The sequence below is a fragment of the Chaetodon trifascialis genome, chromosome 1 (assembly GCF_039877785.1).
Source record: "Chaetodon trifascialis isolate fChaTrf1 chromosome 1, fChaTrf1.hap1, whole genome shotgun sequence".
Lineage (NCBI taxonomy): Eukaryota > Metazoa > Chordata > Actinopteri > Chaetodontiformes > Chaetodontidae > Chaetodon > Chaetodon trifascialis.
In genome coordinates, this window is record NC_092056.1 from 14,120,955 (window position 1) to 14,138,832 (window position 17,878).

General features: G+C 41.3%; 1 protein-coding gene across 2 annotated transcripts in view; it reads right to left on the bottom strand.

Moving 5' to 3' along the window:
• Positions 1-17,878, bottom strand: part of sbf2 (SET binding factor 2) — an 89,417-nt gene that overhangs the window by 41,291 nt on the left and 30,248 nt on the right. For both annotated transcript variants that reach the window (XM_070984557.1, XM_070984476.1), the window contains exons 3-16: positions 15,606-15,743; positions 11,342-11,476; positions 10,709-10,819; positions 8,858-8,963; positions 4,910-5,042; positions 4,363-4,471; positions 3,905-4,018; positions 3,377-3,454; positions 2,890-3,003; positions 1,913-2,041; positions 1,560-1,658; positions 1,213-1,417; positions 859-968; positions 77-226 (exon numbers count right to left, since the gene is read on the bottom strand). In XM_070984557.1, coding sequence (XP_070840658.1) covers positions 77-226; positions 859-968; positions 1,213-1,417; positions 1,560-1,658; positions 1,913-2,041; positions 2,890-3,003; positions 3,377-3,454; positions 3,905-4,018; positions 4,363-4,471; positions 4,910-5,042; positions 8,858-8,963; positions 10,709-10,819; positions 11,342-11,476; positions 15,606-15,743 — 1,731 coding nt within the window. The remainder of the gene's footprint in view (positions 1-76; positions 227-858; positions 969-1,212; positions 1,418-1,559; positions 1,659-1,912; positions 2,042-2,889; positions 3,004-3,376; positions 3,455-3,904; positions 4,019-4,362; positions 4,472-4,909; positions 5,043-8,857; positions 8,964-10,708; positions 10,820-11,341; positions 11,477-15,605; positions 15,744-17,878) is intronic.

Here is a 17,878-nt window from a genome sequence, read left to right on the forward strand (position 1 = left end):
GCATGAAGAACTACTGTACATATTTCCCATCTGTCTGCAGAAAGGGATGTTTCTGACATTTATTAACGTGACTTACCTGGAGGGCACAGTTCATCATACGGATGATGTAGTCAAACTGTTGGTGGTCCAATATGGCGCGGTTTTGCTGAACGTGAAGACTCAGTTCGTCAGTCAGACACTGGCGGGCTGCTTTGCCTTTCAGTGCGCGCAGTGCAGCCGGCAGTGTCTGTGGAAACAAAGGTGGACAAAGGGAAACTTCTGAATAAAGTGACCAATCTGCCAAGAGAGGTTGATTAGACATGCTTGTCAATTTGAGTTTGTTCAAAAAATGGGTACTTGCACCTACTCTGACCTGCTGTATGGTTAGTAGTGTTCACAGTGACCATTTGGCAGCAAAGGCTTTACAGGCTTACAAGGGGTCAGAGTATGCATTGTAAAGCATTCTTACATTTGCAGAGAGATGCAGGCTTGGATTATATAACTCCTATATGAAGCCAGTGGGATACATAAAAAAGACTGGCAACCATCCCATTTGAAACATATTGGATGTAAACTAGGCAGAACCTATGATTCACATAGTACATGGGGCCAAAACAAAGGAAAATCTGAGCAGACATCTTTGTGCAGCGTGGATGTTTGCAAGGGAGAAACACAAGAGACAGGAACACGGTGATATCAATATGGAGTCAGATAGTGTTTAATTACAGGCCCCATCTATTTCTGTGTCTGTGTGGCAGCTGGAAAGCATTAGCACAATGAAGATGAGCAATCTATAGCTCCACAAAGGGCAGATGCCTCCTGCTGATGAGCTTGTTTAAAGGTTGATTAGCTTCCCTGTTGAAAGACATTGTGCATCACCTTCTCTGTCTCCAGGGTCTTGTTGTCAAAGATGAAAGAAATGCAGCTTCGCACCACCTCCAGCCTGCGAGCACTGTTAAACACAGAGCCGCTCTTACCCATAATGGACACTGGAGCACAGAAAGACAGAAAAGGAGAGGAACCACTGCAGATTAAAACTCCAGCTGTTGCTAACATCAGAGCATTTTCACATGTCAAAAACATATTTTGCAGATACAAGTTACATTAAATCTGACACTATGGGACAGGCATAATATAAACAAACTCCTGCAGGTATATGAAGACTTTTAGTGAATGTTCACGTCATCTCAGCAGCATTATTGCACATTATGGCAGTTTTAAAGTTGGCCATACCAACGGGTGGTCCGGCAGGTACAACACACTTCCTCTCAGGTCGTGTAGACGGAGGTGTGCTGCTGTGTTTTGCCACACCCTCCTGTACCATCTTCTCCACCTTTTCTTCATCCAGCAGGGGGAAGGGTACCTGGTGCACCCGCAGGTGGGATCCCTCTGAAGGCCGAGGCACTTTCTGGAATGCCATGTGGGGGTTTGGGTTCTCCTTCAGAACACACGCCAGGGAACCGCATGTATTAGTCAGATACACTGCTGTATAAACTGTATAATGGATATACACATGTGGAGCATGCTTAAATGAGGGCAGAAGAGGAGATGTAGCTGTGCTTAACTTTATGAAGTCTTACATTTCTGTACAGCTGCTCAGAGAGTTCCCTGATGTGCTTCTGCAGCTTGGCAGGGCTGACCTCTTCTTCTTTAAAATTATCAATGTCTAAGGCCACCAGCTAAAAAACACACAATCAGCAAACAAACAAAAAAACACAACAAAACAGTATTATTTAACTAGTAAGCGGGTGGATCATCAAGTTGAAAACATTGTGATGAACAGTGTTCCTGCAGTACAGTCACTCATTACTCATAGTCAGCTTATTTTACAGATTGAGTATGATTTTACTTTGAAAAACGTGAATGAACTCCACTAGTTATTAAGTGAATGGTAATTCAGTTCAGCTTTAAGTGGGGCATTATGGTGCAGTACCTCATCAAAATGATCGCAGGCTCGGTAAGGCGGACCTCTCTCTGAGACAAAGCCAGCGAAGGCCATGCCATCCAAAACCTTGGTCAGAAAATCGTTCTCAATGAGGCCCCGCTGGCCCAGGAAGGCAGTCTGGATAATGTCAGAATTAGAGCAGTTACAACCCCACACAGATGGGAGCAATGTAATCTTGTTCATATGGACATACTGTGGAATGAAAAACAAGCATAGTGATCACAGCCATTTTTAGAATAAGATTACAAAATCTTCAACAAAATATCTCTGCAAGGGGGCCTGAGACCAGCATCTTTTAATGTTCAAATCATGGATAAGTTCTTCAGCATGTCCAAAAAGGGGAATAAATCTAGTTATAAATGACTACATGCAAATGAATTTAATTTACTTTACGCATTTGTGCTTGTGGGGAGCAGAGATAAAACACTGTTCACTCAAGCTTTCCCCACTCAGCGATTCCAGGCGAATAAGCAGAGCGTTTGTTTATAATGTGATCCATGTGGGGTACTTTGAGGATGATGTGCTGAGGGGTTACCACGGCGACACCACAGACACGAACAAACAAAATCCCCGGCACAAAACAAAAATGTAAACCTAATATGTTTCATATGGCTCATTGCCGGGCTTTGCCCAAGGTTACGGGATTGTGTCCGGAACTTGCATAAACAAAAGGATAGCATCACGGAAGAGTCATGGAGCCTTTAAAACACATCTAAAACAACACGCAAACTCACACAAACACATACTCTACGCATCCCTGACAGGTTTATCTGTCGGGTCTTTACATGTAATTTCATCCTCACTGCTGGACTCAGGCTAAAAACATTCTTGGCACATCAAAAGAACAACGTGTTTGCTGAGGAGCAATTGCTAAAGGAGTTTAATCTAAGGTCACATACTGGAAAATAAGGTTTTTGCTAAATTTTTATTTCACCACTGGGAATTCCAGCATGTCGTTATGTTACCTTGTGAAAGTGAATTACAGGTTCAGAATGGATGCGGATGAGCTGCAGGCAAGACCTGTAGCCCTGGAAGAGTTGTGCAAACAGCCTGAGAAAGACGGCCCTCACCTCCTTGTCCTGAAAAACACACACACACACACACACACACACACACACACACACACACACACACACACACACACACACACACACACACACACACACACACACACACACACACACACACACACACACACACACACACACACGCGCGTATGCCATTAATGCAGTCTGACAACTCAGTTGTGCAACACATGTTATTTGTCTTTAGGGTAATGGGTTACCGTCAGTTTGTGCCCTCACTCCTCCACTAACCTTTCAGTGATAAGAGACTTTATCTACTGAGGACAATCATATCCTCCTCATGTGGGAGGAGGACACCGCTCCTTACAATGAGACAGCCTGAGGATCGTGAATGAATGCAGGGCATGTGATAGAGAAGCTGACTTACCAACAACTTGAGGTTGGAGGGTGCAGTGCGAGGCGGAGGGAACGCGTTGTCTGCGATCTCCAGATCAGGGTGCAAAACCTGTGAGGAATACATTTATCTCCACATGATTTTTTTTTTTTTTATCCAACAGACACTGTTATCTACAACTTTCAATAAGTGCAACAGCAACATAAGTGAATATTCCTCATTTATGAGGAATGCATGATGAGTAACCAGATAATATAGCACACCATGATAAAGTATTGCATGATTTAAATAAGAAAGTAAATTAAGAACATCAATTTTACTAGCAGTCACTGAGCAAGTTTGACCACAACAATTCAAGGGTTACTTACTAAGGACCTTACTGTATGTGTCTGTGGGAAAGATGGACCGAGAGACATGTATACCAATGCTGAACAAGGACATGCTGTGATTTGTCAATTTGGTATTTCATTTTTCTTGCTTACTTCAAATGTCAGCATATTGTCATTATTTAAATACTTTATTTGCATCTATGTCTGTGTGTACGTGTACGTTTGTGCTTACCAGGGACAGGGCCGTCTGTGTTTGGTGTAACACAGGTTCAGGGAGAAGGGACAAGTGGATGCACTCAGGAATCTTTATTGTTCCTCCATCCAGGTCAGCAATAATAACATCCAACTGGAGAACACACATAAAATACTGACAGGTCAGTTTGATTGCAGCTGGAAGGAGTATTTTGAGGAACAGGAAGCATGTCTGACAAAGCTCAGCTGAAATCAGCTATATAAACATCTTCTTGAAGGGCAGATTACTTAATCCTCATGTGTAAAAATGGAACCAAAGGGCTTATTAAATCAAAAACTCCCCTGTCCAGTAGAAAGAACTAAAAGCCTAAAATGTCACAATGCATCATCACTTTTAAGACATCAAAATAAACTCCAAAATGACATTATTTGTTGTCCAAAATTACATTGTTACTGTAAAAGAGATTGCTGGGTTGCCTGTGACACATCTGCACTCACCAGGTCCTGGATTTCAGTCTGAAACATGGAGTGCACTCCAATGATGAAGGGGGTGGGTGAGCTCAACACCTCCAGCAGCCGTGAAGGCAGAATAGGGATGTATGGGTAACTGAACACAGGAGAGGACATTAACCGTAAATACACATAAGTGTAATAAAACCAGAAAGAAATATAAGTGGTAAGAGTCATTTTCAAAACTTTTACCTTGAGAAAAATTACTTCTCCTAAAACTTCCTCTAAAATTAGTTTGGCTGGAATGATATTAATGCATGCATTTGTTCTAAAAATGGAAGTAAATTAATCACTGTGTAAGTGACAGGCACCTCTTGAAGAAGTGAATTCTGAAAGTCAGTGGAAACATTTGAAGTTACTAAATACACAAGGTGAAACAAGGCCAAAATTTTATGATCTTGAAGGGTAATCTCATCCAAAAGATACACCTGAACTGAATGCAAATAAGATGAACAAAGTTAATCATCAGTCGAATCACAAGCTGTGGCAGTCACATGAGAATCTGTCCTGCCACTGGGGTCAGACGCATGCTTACCTGTATTTAAGGGGAAACATGAGGGCTTCCAGAGCGCGACATGCCTCTCCAAGCCTCTGGTAACTGGTGGAGTGGAACAAAACCTTGTGTTCTGTCAGAACCGCACAAAATAGGCTTAGAACATTTTGGATTCCTGTAACGAGAAAACAACAGAGAACGAAAGGGATGAGGTATTTGTTGGAATGTGACGGCCACATTGTTCCAGATCATTCATCAAACATTTGTTGACACAGATCAGAACACAAAATATTCATTTGGGAGTTCTGTGCGTATCCATAACAGCTTCAAGGCTGATTACTGCAATTGAAGACATACAATATTCTGTAGAATGTTGGCAGTGTTCTACAGACTCTTCTATATTAATATAGAGGGTTTTTGTGCTATTTATGGATGGGATGGAGACATCTGTGTACTGATGTGGTTATCTCACTTCGAAGATGCTGAAGATTCCACAATCTGTGGAGTTCATTCAATGAATTGTTAAACTGAGTGCAATGTTCGCGACTGCTGGGATCTGCGGTGAGGAAGAAGCCTAAACCTACTCAGAAGACAGCATCACTTTGCCTGCACAGGCCACTGCAGCCTAATCCGTTTACTGAATAAACTGCCGATATAAATCATGCTGCCACAGCGTGTCTTTGGTCGGTGAGCATTGTGCTGGCTTTGTGTTCTCCACAGTATGGAGCAAATACAAGCTGTATTCCAAAAAAGTTGGGATGCTGTGCGAAACTTAAATAAAACAGTGTGATAACTGGTTCACCACTTTGTGAACACATGATTGTGTAAAGGATATTAATACATGAGCTCAGGAACACATATAAATGTCTGTAAACAAAGTACATTTGTAAATTATTTCATTCTGTTTTTATTGATGTTTTACGCAGCCCTCCAACTTTTCTGGAACCAGGGTGTACATGTAGGCAGGACACTGAGCCAATCCTGGATTCAAGAGTGAAAAGAGCAGTTTGTTTTTTAGTAAACTGCAGCAAAACTACTTCTGCTCTAAGTAGTTTTAGAGTTGCTCCTGTAGTTTCCAAAGGTTTAATGAGCTGAAGAGATCTGCCATACTATCAGTTAGAATCACTACACATAAACTGCAAGCTGTCCACTTTAAGACAATCCATGATGACAAACACTGAATACAAAGTCATAGAAAAACTCATCTCTCAAAAAAAAACAAAAGGAAACGACACTCTCAAACAGTATAAATAATATTTCGAATACCAATTGGACAATCAGGAAGAATTCTAAGTTTACAGTTCCTGTTATTGTTTTCTATCAAGCAACTGACAGACCAATTCATCACACGTCGAGTGATAAAGAGAGAGGAACACTGGCAGACATATATCCGTGCCACTGGGGGCGCTGGGTCTGGATGTTTGGCTGCCTGAGTGGAGCACTTCAGTGATAAACAGGAAAGGGAACATGTGCCTCAACAAAATTTGAGTTTCAGCTTCAGACACGGTGGGCCCAAATGCTGTCAATGAAATGCTATTTTTGGCAGCACCTTTTTCTATAAAGAGTGTACCTCCGGTTTCATAATCACACCTCAGATTCAGGTGTTTACTTATCTTTTGGAAATGACGACCCATTTCCGAGCCCTAAATCAGAAGTGACAGCAACATCCCCGGACAACAGAAGAGACAAAGGCAACAAACAACAAACAACAGCACTGCTGATGACCAGTTTTATCTCGCCCCAGGGGGATATACTTCCTGTGCAGAGTGACATGTTTAACACACATTCCTCTCTGGTGACTAGGGTGACCTGTGCACACAGAACAATGTGCTGACCTGCCCATACAGCTTCTAGCCAATCCTCATGTGGACATGAGCATGACCTAATAAGTGGAGACGATGCGCTTGTTCTCTCTGCTTACGTGTAGCTGGTCAGCTGACTTGTGATGTTTACCTTCCTGTCAGCATCCAGAGAAGTCAGTTTTAAGGGCGGAAGAATGATTAACTAGGCCAGTGTCTAACAGCTACCCACTGTATGCTATGATAGCTTAACTGTCAATCAGAGATTCCTGCATACATTTGTTCTGCTGCACAATCCAAAACAAACATTACATTAACAGTTAATTAAAGTGGGATTAAAGGCAAGGCCAATTATTACAACTACCTGCTTCTTGTTGCTACAACAACAGGACTCAGACCAGAGAGACAACTGCACACTTTGTTCCTTTATGACCAGAAGACAGACCGAGCCATTAAATACAGCATCTATGGTCCCACATCAACACTCTCTCTCTCTCAGAATGTAATAAGCATAATGGATGGAAAGAAAACCATCACTGTTAAAGGAACAGTTTAACATTTGGGGAAACATGATTTTTTAGCTTTCTTGGCAGAATTACAAGAAAAGAATGACACCACTGTCATTTGTGCACACTCAATATAGGACTTACTGCCAGAAAGTGGTTGGTGTAGCTTAGCTTGTAAAGTGCTCACCTAGTTCTGTCCAGGCATATCTTGTGTCTTTAATCAAGTCATGGTTTTAGGGCTAGCGGTTTCCTCCTGCTTCCAGTTTTCATGCTAAGCTAAGTTAACCATGTCCTGGCTGTAGCTCTCATTAAGCACACAGAAATGAGAGATTTCCTCGTCTAACTCTTGGCAACTGTCGTGATACTCACAGCACATCAACACTTTATACCTCTAAAATTACTTTAACATTAACAATTATATGCTTTTAACAATGATGTCACAAGTGAGCACCTTTCAAACTCACAGTAACTGTGGCCCTGTGGCTGCTTCAAGGACACACAACACTGGATAATATACTGTACTGATTAATGGAAACAGGCTTGTGAAGACTGACGGGCCATGGCCGCAGATCATATCAATATTGTTTTGTTTTGTGTATCCAGATTGGCCACAAAGGCTTGACTTCCACATAACCCTGATGACAACAGTATCATGCACGTACCCTCCCCATGTGCATGCTCACCACTTTGTCCAAACAAACAGAGGATGGTGTGAATACACTCAGGAAATAATGTCCACTCTGTTTTGAAGCACATTCTTCTAATCAAATGAAGCTAAATGAGGGGCCAACTTTCCATTACAAATCAAATTTCAGGTGAAAAATATTTAATTTCACTCTCAGCACTCGCAGATGTACGCCTACAGTTGTGTAGAGTTAGATGAACTGGGACTGATTCTTCTAGAATGACTTGAAAGTCTAAAAATATGACGTACAATAGCTCAGTTTGCAATTTTTTACAAGCAGCCATTTTCAAAGTCTGAGGAAAGTGATAGGTACACTCCTTAAACACAGCTGAACTACTCTATGTATGAGTCACGGTGAATCAGGAATGTTGTTCTTAACAAAGCACGTATTACCTCCGCAAGTCATTTCACAGTTTGAACTGTTAATATCTAGAGTAAACAAGGCGACGTGAAACCAACAAACTGCATCAAATCTTCATCATGTGCTTGTTGCAGAATCACTGGTGAAGCAAAGCAGAAACCAACAGAATCTTGCCTTAGAAACATTTAGGGTAGACTTAATCCCACTTCTTAATGGCTCACTGTAAAAGTCTCCTGATTGTTAAAGTCCTATGTTGCTGTAGTTTACCACCATGTGATTAGCACAGTAGAACTGAGCCTCTAAAAATGTCAAATATGTCACACACATTGAGCTGATTTCTCAAAGCAAATAAGACGAATGATGAATAATGCCAGTAATAAGACAAATGATTGAGTGTCTGTTGTCATGTTATAATGACCAACAATCCATCAATGTCTTAAAAATTAAATGGCAAATGTTGCAAAAGTGACTACCTGCAGCAGAAAACTACTGTTCGTTGACTCAATGAATACAACAGCAGGATGTTAATAACAAATAAATGACACAACACAGAGTCACTAACAAGTCACAGTCTGACTCATTAAGTCTCTTCCTGCCTTAGGAGTACTATTTAGTAGTTATCAAGGTGCCTGGACCCACCCAGCTGCTGGAAGAGCAGAGCAACACTTTTGCATGTGACAGGCAACGTGTCGTTCAAAGGCGTCTGGATAAGCTGCCGGTCTCCTGCTCCCAGGCTAAACAGCTTCTGTAAAGAAAAACAGAACCAGCAAAGGTCAGAAAAGCAGTCATGGAAATTTTCTACAGCCATCATGTCTACAGGGCCAAGCAGTAATACAACTGACCATTAAGATTTATTATAGAGTAAAATACGGCTGTATCAAATAAGGAAGGCACATGATGTTCAGTGCAGCTGCAGGGCCATTTGAATGAGTCTGCTTGGCATAGAGAAAAAAAACCTCAATAACATGTTTACCAAAATATAACTGGTACAGCTGCAGCAGTATCACAGATCTTTTAAAAAGGATCCTTGCATTAAAAATATAAATAAACACATTTTCATAGCACGTATCAGCTGCTGAAATGTACATTTAGAAACTGGTCATGCAAGAGTTGCATTTTGGATATCAAAGTCTTGGAAAGGTTCGCGATTCAGATTATTGGGTTGTAGTGCTTGAAAAGTGGTTGGTAGAGACTTTTAAGATGTAGAAAATAACAGTTCTTCAGTCAAATCAAAAAATGAAAGGTACTACTGGGTCTCCATTCACACAATTCTTGACATTCTTGTGTGTTTTTAACTATGTGCTGATTTGACAAATGAGTCTGTTCCACTGGTAAGGTTTAGCCTAGAGGCAGACTCAGGACATGGGATTTTAAGTGGCATCTTTCTGGGGAACTGACCAAATTCTTTCCTCTCGCAGCACATTAGCCACAGTTTAAAACAAAATTGGATTTTGATCTGATGATTTCTCCCCAGTGGCAGTGGTAAACATAAAGTAATTCTCCATAAAGTAATGACTGAGACACATTTTGGCGAGAGTTTTTTTTTTTTTTTGAATGTGTAAGTCACCTATTGCTTGATTCACTGCATTCATAGCCTCACCTCACTTCTAACTTCTGGCCACCTAACTGCAGCAAGCGAAATACAAAGCAATGGTCTTAATGCACTGACATTTTAAATACATATTCCCCTAAACTGTTGTAAACACAGTTTAAGAGCTCGGCTGTCTTTTGCACTCGTCTAGGCTTTTGCTCTGAGTAATGCAAAAAAAAAAAAAAACTAATATGTATTAGAAAATTACTGCCTGTGGCTGGACAACAATCTCTGGCACCATTTAAACACGACATTCCTGATAGGCTGCATAGCTAACATAAATCATTTTACTAGCTGCGCTACTGATCCTTAGCCATCAACTGCACAATCTATCACTGCCTCACAGTCGAAAAACGGATTGACATGAACTTTTTTTAACGTCTTGTCTCGCCTGGATCTGTGAGGAACAGGCCAGCAGCAGGACAGCGAGATGTCTTGTAGGACTTTTCCATTGGCACTTTTGGCAACGCTGAAATGGGATCATATTTGGAGTTTAAGCGCAACTGACAGCCTCCAGACGGGTTGCTGCGATGTCAGATGGGCTTCTTCATTGTTCAGATATGATTGAGGAGTATGTTTTTAAAACAATAAGAGGTAGATGCCAGGCAAAATCATAACAGTCTGAAAATCCATTATGATAAGCCACTGGCTGCCAACACTTGCTGCACAGTGCAACAGTAAACTGTGCTGCAGAAGGCGCTGCTTTTTAACATCACTGACCCAAGACAAGCGCGTCGTCAGTTAAACACACAGCTTCAAGCAGGTAACAGCGCTGTAACTGAGATGCAAATCCCTGCCATGCTGATGTGTCGAGTCAAACTAAGTCAAGCAAAGCCAGCACATGTGTATGGAAAAAGGTTGTGGCACTTTGGGTGTGCTCTGCCTCAGTTAGGACTTACCTGGGATCCACCGGCAACAGGAACCTGGAAGGTAAAGAGGTTGGCCACCAGACCCTCTAAAGGAAAACTCAGGCTATCAATGTACACTGTGTAGACCAGACCCAAGCACCCCTGAAACGACAAAATGTGAAATACAACTGAGACACTACACATGGACACATACACATGATAGCTACTCTATATAGTCACCAATGCTGCAGGTCATGATCAAATGGGTGACCCTTCAGTTGATAAATATCAGGGCTATAAAACAAAAATGATTGTGCTTTTGTGATATTTACAGAAGGTAATATTTCACGGTTTATTGTAATAGAACTTACATGCATGTAGGAACAGAAGACCCTATCAACATGACTAACAAGGCTGACTGTGAGCCTGCAAAACCGGTGATTAACTCAGTCTGGAATGAAAAGATCAGAGGTGCTTACGCTTCTATGTCTCATTTACTTTACTGAAGTGCGTGCTTATGCTTAAGCAAACTTGGGCCTACTTTGCAGACAGCACAAAGTAGATTAATGTCATCTCAGAGCTGCAAGATGAAAGCACTGATTTGACAAAAATGCAGAGTATTCCATCTGAACAAGACCGAAAAATATTTTTTAATCAAGATTTAATCATATGGTGTCTTATTACCCGGAATATTTCGGGATAATCCAGCCTGGACACGAGGATGAGACTTTTTGGTGCAAACACTTGAGCTGGTTGGATCAGGCCATCCTCTTCTGCCTCCTCATCTTCATCTCCATCAGCCTCAATACTCTTTGATCCCTGACACATTAAAAAAAGAAGCTATTTCAGTTGAAGAGTTCAACACTGTGCAATGGACTGCAGATCTTGAACTGTACTGTACTGTAATGTAGAGCATGGCAGCACTGCTGAGTTGAGCTTGTGAACACATTATGTCCCTCACACTCATCTGGCACCTTCTACACATCACATATGTTATTTGAGCAATTTTCAAGATGATTCACCGGTAAAGTATGAATGAATGGACACCCAACTTCGAACATTTTCACTTTCATGCAGGGTTGTGTCATAAAATAGGCTTGAAAGAAGAAGTGGAAACTTAATTGTATTCCTGCGAGAAAAGAAAAAAAAAAACAAAAACAAGACAGACAAATACATAGTTTCAGCCCCCAAAAATCTTAAAAATCCTCCTTTGTCTCCAAAGAGGAGATACACATTTATGAATGTTTGGACTATTTATTATCTCCTTTCTCCAACTGTCCCCATTCAACAGAACTGCACATCCCACTGGAGCCATTGAATGAACACAACAGACTTTCTAAAATTACGATGGTTAATAAAAGATCTCGCCTACAAAGAGACAAAATCATGAGTGGATTTCCTCTGGGAAGAGTTTAGAAGATTAATGTTTCTGCCCTCCCAGAGTCATCATCAGAGCACTAGTGACAGTACAAAAGATATTAACAACTGCACAATTTTAAGTAATTACTATGTTGAGCAACAGATATCATTTATAGCTAGTCAAATTTCACCACTGAAACAATATTCTTTATTGTAGAGCACAAGATGTATGAACCCACTTCAGAATGTGTTAAACATTGTACACTTAAGCTGCGTTCCACCGCAGGAACTTTCCTCAAGGATTAGGAACCTTTGGAGGAACATATGGCTTAATTAAGGGACATTATTCCAAGCAACAAAAAGTCCTTGCTTGATGGGTGGTACTTCCCAGCTACAGAAACTTTGGTGCTTATCCTGCTTTGACAAAAAAGCATATGACCAACGACAAACAATAACATTGTTATTCTATAGTCGCTTTTCATACATCACCGGTCTTTAGATTACAGTGGAAACGCAGACAAAGGGCTGAAGGAACCTTTCCTTGGAAAGCAGTTCCTGGGAATAAAAGCTCTGGGTGCCTTGGGGGAAATCAAAGCTTCACTACAGTATATGTGCACTTAACAAACAAAAAACACAAAGAAGAAAAGTTTCAAAATTTTGTGATGTGTTGGTCCTCTAAAGCTTGTAATTGTGGGCGATAGTATAAACAGAAACAAAGAATGACCTGGAAACAACTGTCCTGTTAAAGTGATCAAATGCACACTATAGAGCCATTTTTGCTACGATCAAACATATCACCTACGTCTGCCCAAAATCATGAAAGCTTTGTGGTACAAGCAGCGGCTTCAATCTGGTTCTAATAGTCTCTATCGTGGATCCACAAGCCCTATCAGGACACTGAGACACCAACCTCATTCCTAACTAAAGCCCTTATCACAATCTGGTATATTTCTCCAGGCAGTGAAAACATGCCACAAGTGCTTCGGTATCTCAGGACGAAGGAGTATGGGATCAAAATATCCCATTCAGATGGGCGTCACATTTCACGGTTATTCTTAGGATTTGGTTCAATTATTAGACAAAATACATTCCTCTGCCGCCTGTCTGGACTCTCGCTGAAATCCAACTGACTAGATAAGGATTTCAGTTTAGAGAGTAAAGACTATCAAAACACCCTCACGTTTCAAGAAGATCTTCAGTGCCATACACTGAATCCAGGAATGTGTGTTAATTTTGCAGGAACATGATGTCTGGACGGGGCCAAATATAGCCTAAATCTAATAAATATCTGACAAAAAAAGGGAGGGTGCTGTTGCATTTGGGGAGTCTGTCAAATTAGAGGTTTATAGGTTCAATCTTAACAATACAGTGTGTAATATACACAAAGCACCCATGGGTGTTAGTCAAGTGTCTTTTTGGCATACATACACAAATATCTCTATTACTGTAAGCTATTTTAGACATGAGTAGCACTTAAAATGTTGAAAAGTTGAAACTAAGAAGTTCACAGGACGGTATAGTCAGCTATGTTCTGCTTCTGGTGTGGTGTGCGTGACCTGATGCACAGTTTATAGCCCTTTTACAACTCGCTTGGTAACAAACAGCGAACTGAGAAATCAAGATTATGAGAGAAAAGTTTAAATTCGGACATCTGCCAACATGATTCGATTGTGTTTTTGTCATTGGCCAAATGATTACTGAACGGTTTACACTGACAAAATGAGCAAGGTGAAATGAAACAAGTGAGACTGCATGTGTATATTTAGTGTTCCGTGTGGAAGTCCTCTTCTATCATGAACCTGGAAAATATCTAGCACAATAACACAACAACTGCTGCTGCTTATTTTGCACTGCAGGCCTAATATAAACATTAAATGTGGAGTGTGTGTGAGAAAACAAGCTTTGTAGCACTCACTAATAGCCATGCCAGTCCCCAGATAACAGTAAACAAAGACACAATTACAAAAATATTTGGCTCCATAATCAAGTCTAAATCTGTAGTTAATGACAACACATATTCCCGCTACTGAAACCAGTGCATGAAGACAAAAAACAGACCAAGATCCACTGGTCGGTAATGTCCAAGATGTTTTACACAGCTGAGGGACGTCATCACAGCACAGCAATGACAGTTAAATCTAGTCTCTTCCAAAGACACACCATAACTATTAACAACTGGGCTATTTTTGGTTATTTTCTCCCTTTGATGTGACAATTCTGCCCTAGCCCCCGCCCCCCCCATGCTTTGGAACGAACTTAGAAAAATGTGCCCAGTTGTTCAGAGGAATGTTTGTGGTCAATTATGGTCTGATTCACACAACAACCTGAAATGCAAAACTAGTGAGGAAAAGATTAACTACTATAGTGTTGATTCTGAATGTCCCACCAAACTTTTTGAAAGCTGACACATACTTCTCGTACATGAGTGCATTTCAAAGTTAGCTTCAAAAATGTTGTGCTGATCTAACTGGAATGTGATTGATGACTTCCTTCCACATGTGAAAGGATGTGAAGTCACGGTGGGCACAGCGACAGGAGTCATTTAAGGCCTCTAACGAAGTCAAGCACAGTGAAACAATTAGCTTGGTATTCTGTGGGCTTTGAGCAGGGGGAAACATTAACGAGATCATTCATAAGTAGAAAAATGATGCCGTCCAAACAAATCTGTTGTAATCAATAAATTTATGGGGGTTTTGAACATTTGTGCTGTGACCATTAATCTGTAATCAAACACAATCTTGCATGCATGAGTAAATCTAATAAAAAGTGCTGGAGGGGAGTACAGGTTCATCCTCTCCTTTATAACAGCATCCCCCAGCCAGCTCCAAATTTATTGGGCTGTATCCATGCAGACTTTTGTTTTCTACTAATGCCTCAAATTCTGGAAGACATCTCGCACACGACAGAATTCCAGACGGTCTTTGGCACCTTTTTAAACTTGTGCAAAAGACTGCAAAACAAACGAACAACACAATAAGCCTAAAATGGAAAACAGAAAATGAGAACATTGCCCACCAGAGACATCCTGATGGCTTCTAAGAATCAAGAGAGAGACACATGAAGATGGATGGGACCTCAAGCCCATCTTGTAGGGAGAAGCTAGCAGCTCACAGCGATGTGCTGCAAAGCTGTTTAATGCAGTGATGAAGAGAAACTAACTAAATCAGGATTAATCTGGCACTGTGGTTCAGTGGTTAGTGCCAGTGCCTCACAGGGCTGAGTCCTGTGTACAATTTACATGTTTTTTGTATGTTCTTGCATGTTTTCACACATTGCTCTTGTTCACTCCAACAGTCCTGAAACAGCTGTACAGTATAGGGACTGGAGACTCTATGACTGTGAGTGTCTATTAGCCCTCTGACGGACTGAAAACCTTCACCCGAGTGAATTCTCAGATAAGTTACAGCTTCCCGTGACCCTGAAAAAGATAAAGCTATTAGAGACAATAAACAAATGAATCAATGCATGAATGGAAACAGCACAAAAATGTCTCAAAACACACATGCATAAACATGTTAAAGGCCAGCTCAGTCATAGGCTGTACTCACCCTTGAGAAAACATGTGTGGGTGCGTGTGTTTCAGCCTCACCTGCAGATTGACCTCAGCTTCGTAGAAAGTGAGGCAGGAGCAGTAGTGTCGGTCTGAATCGATATCTGTCAGCACAACGGTGAAGAAGGTGGGTGTTTTCCTGTCCCTGGACAGCCTCCAACCTCCAGGCTGGCAGAACTGAAAAGATTTTCAATAAAATACATGAGAATGTTGTAGGGGATAATCCACTCAGTATGTTCAGATCATTTCAGAGACCACATTTTCAGTGTGTCTGTCAAGGATTTGTTTAAAGCTCTGTGGTTGATATGTCCCTTGAGACTTTCTGCTGGTAACCCATTCAAACCTTAAATGGACAGGGAATCAGAATATCACTGTGGCGAATTTAATCCTAATGCCCCCCATGGAGAGCACAGACAGGATGTCCTGCTTCACTGCAGCAATTACATCTGCTCATCAGAGCGGGAAATAGCATGTTCAGGATATATTTTCCTTGAAAGTCATCAGTGAAGGTGCCAGGCCAAACTGCCTGGGCTCATTAGCCGTCTGATCATAAAAGGAAACACCTAAAACAAGAAGGAAACGGAAAATTCCGAGGAATTAAGCAACCATCCCAGCTGATTACACTGAAAACAGAGATTTCTTTTTCCTGTGAAAAAATCAAGAAAACAATACATGTTGACCCCTGCAAAGACACCTCTCTACTAGTAACACACTAAAAACACACAGACACACAAAAAAATCTGTGATCTACAATCAGATTTTAAACCCAAGGCTGCACATTTGAAACAACAGGAAGAAAATCAACTGGGCCTGAATGTATGACTGCTCATGTGTTGGTACGTGTTCAATGACTTTTTCTGCAACAGAATTGTGTGCAGATTGTAAATAAAAAATTTCTCGTGTTCCTAGGAATATTTTTTCTTTCTTTCATGGTATTGAAAGGTATCAAGCATCATTTTTCCTTACACTGGTAGTGTATCAAAGTTTAAAATTATAGAATCGTAGCATTACTTGTATTGTAGTATCATGGATTCTCAAGTCGTAAGTCAAGTTCTCCTAAATTTTTTCCTGGAATAACCTTTTCTTTTATTTCCAAACAGAGAATCACACAAATCAACAATTTTCAATGCATGACAAAACAGAGCCATTTTTAGCAAATTGTGGGCACTGAAACTCAGAAAGACTGTTACCATAATAAAAAGCATATCTAACAGGTTTTAGTTCTCAGAGCAACAGTGTGAGTCATAACCAATCCTGACACAAAACATCTGCAGAGTGTGGCAACAAGCAAGCTTTTCTGATACGGTGTTTTGTTAGACATATACAGTTCATTGGTAAACACAACTGACGAAAATGTCAATTGTACAAGCCAACAATAAAACCATCCACTGTGATATGGGTTCATAAAGCAACATGAAAAAGTACTATCTCAAAGCAGCAGAAAAGAGAGGTCAATGAGAGGTATGAAGAAATGGATGAATTATCGTTTGAGACGGCATAAAAGAGAGGGGCCAAAATATGGGGGGCAATTGGGCATTTAGTCAGAGAGGCGAGTGTTTGTGTCTGGACTTTCGCTGTTTTCGCTGGAGGCCCAACTGGCCCTGGCCCTGAACACGGTGTTTAGACTGCTCCTCAGGGGTTACACAGGGGATCACCGGACACATGGAGGAAGAGAGGAGACTGGGTAAAGGAGGGGTAGGTGAGGGAAAACACAGATGGATTGATGGACAGTTGGACCCGTCTGCAGCCAAAGACAAATCTACTGGCAGAGGTAGCAAAAACAAAGACAAAAGAAGCGGAGCACAGACAGAGGACAGAGGAGGGAGTTGATGAGGAGAAGGAGAGTAGGAGAAATGGAGATTAAGACAGGAAGAGAGGAAAAGGGGTGAGGGGGGATTTGGCTTGTTCAACCTGGAGGTTTGGACCAGGATGCCACCGTCCTCCAGCAGATACAATAGCTAGCAGGAAATCTGTTAAACCTGCTTTGTGATGAGGTGTGCATGTGTGTGTGTTTGAACACACTCAGGCCAGACAGGACTCAAGGACAAGTGCAGATAACTGTGATCCTGTCCTAAACTATTCCAACTATGCCATTCATTGTTGTCAAAAACGGTAAACACCTTTGGGACTGCATAGCTCAGAAGATCACAGGAGATACAACATCCTGCGTGTCTGTGTGTGTGTTCATTCATAGGAGTCTATCTGTGTGTGTGTTTGTTTGTAGGAGTCTATGCATGTGTGAGAGAAGGACACGACATGGAGAGAGCGCGAGGAGGCGCGATGGTGAGAAGATTAACTGACTTCCCCAATGT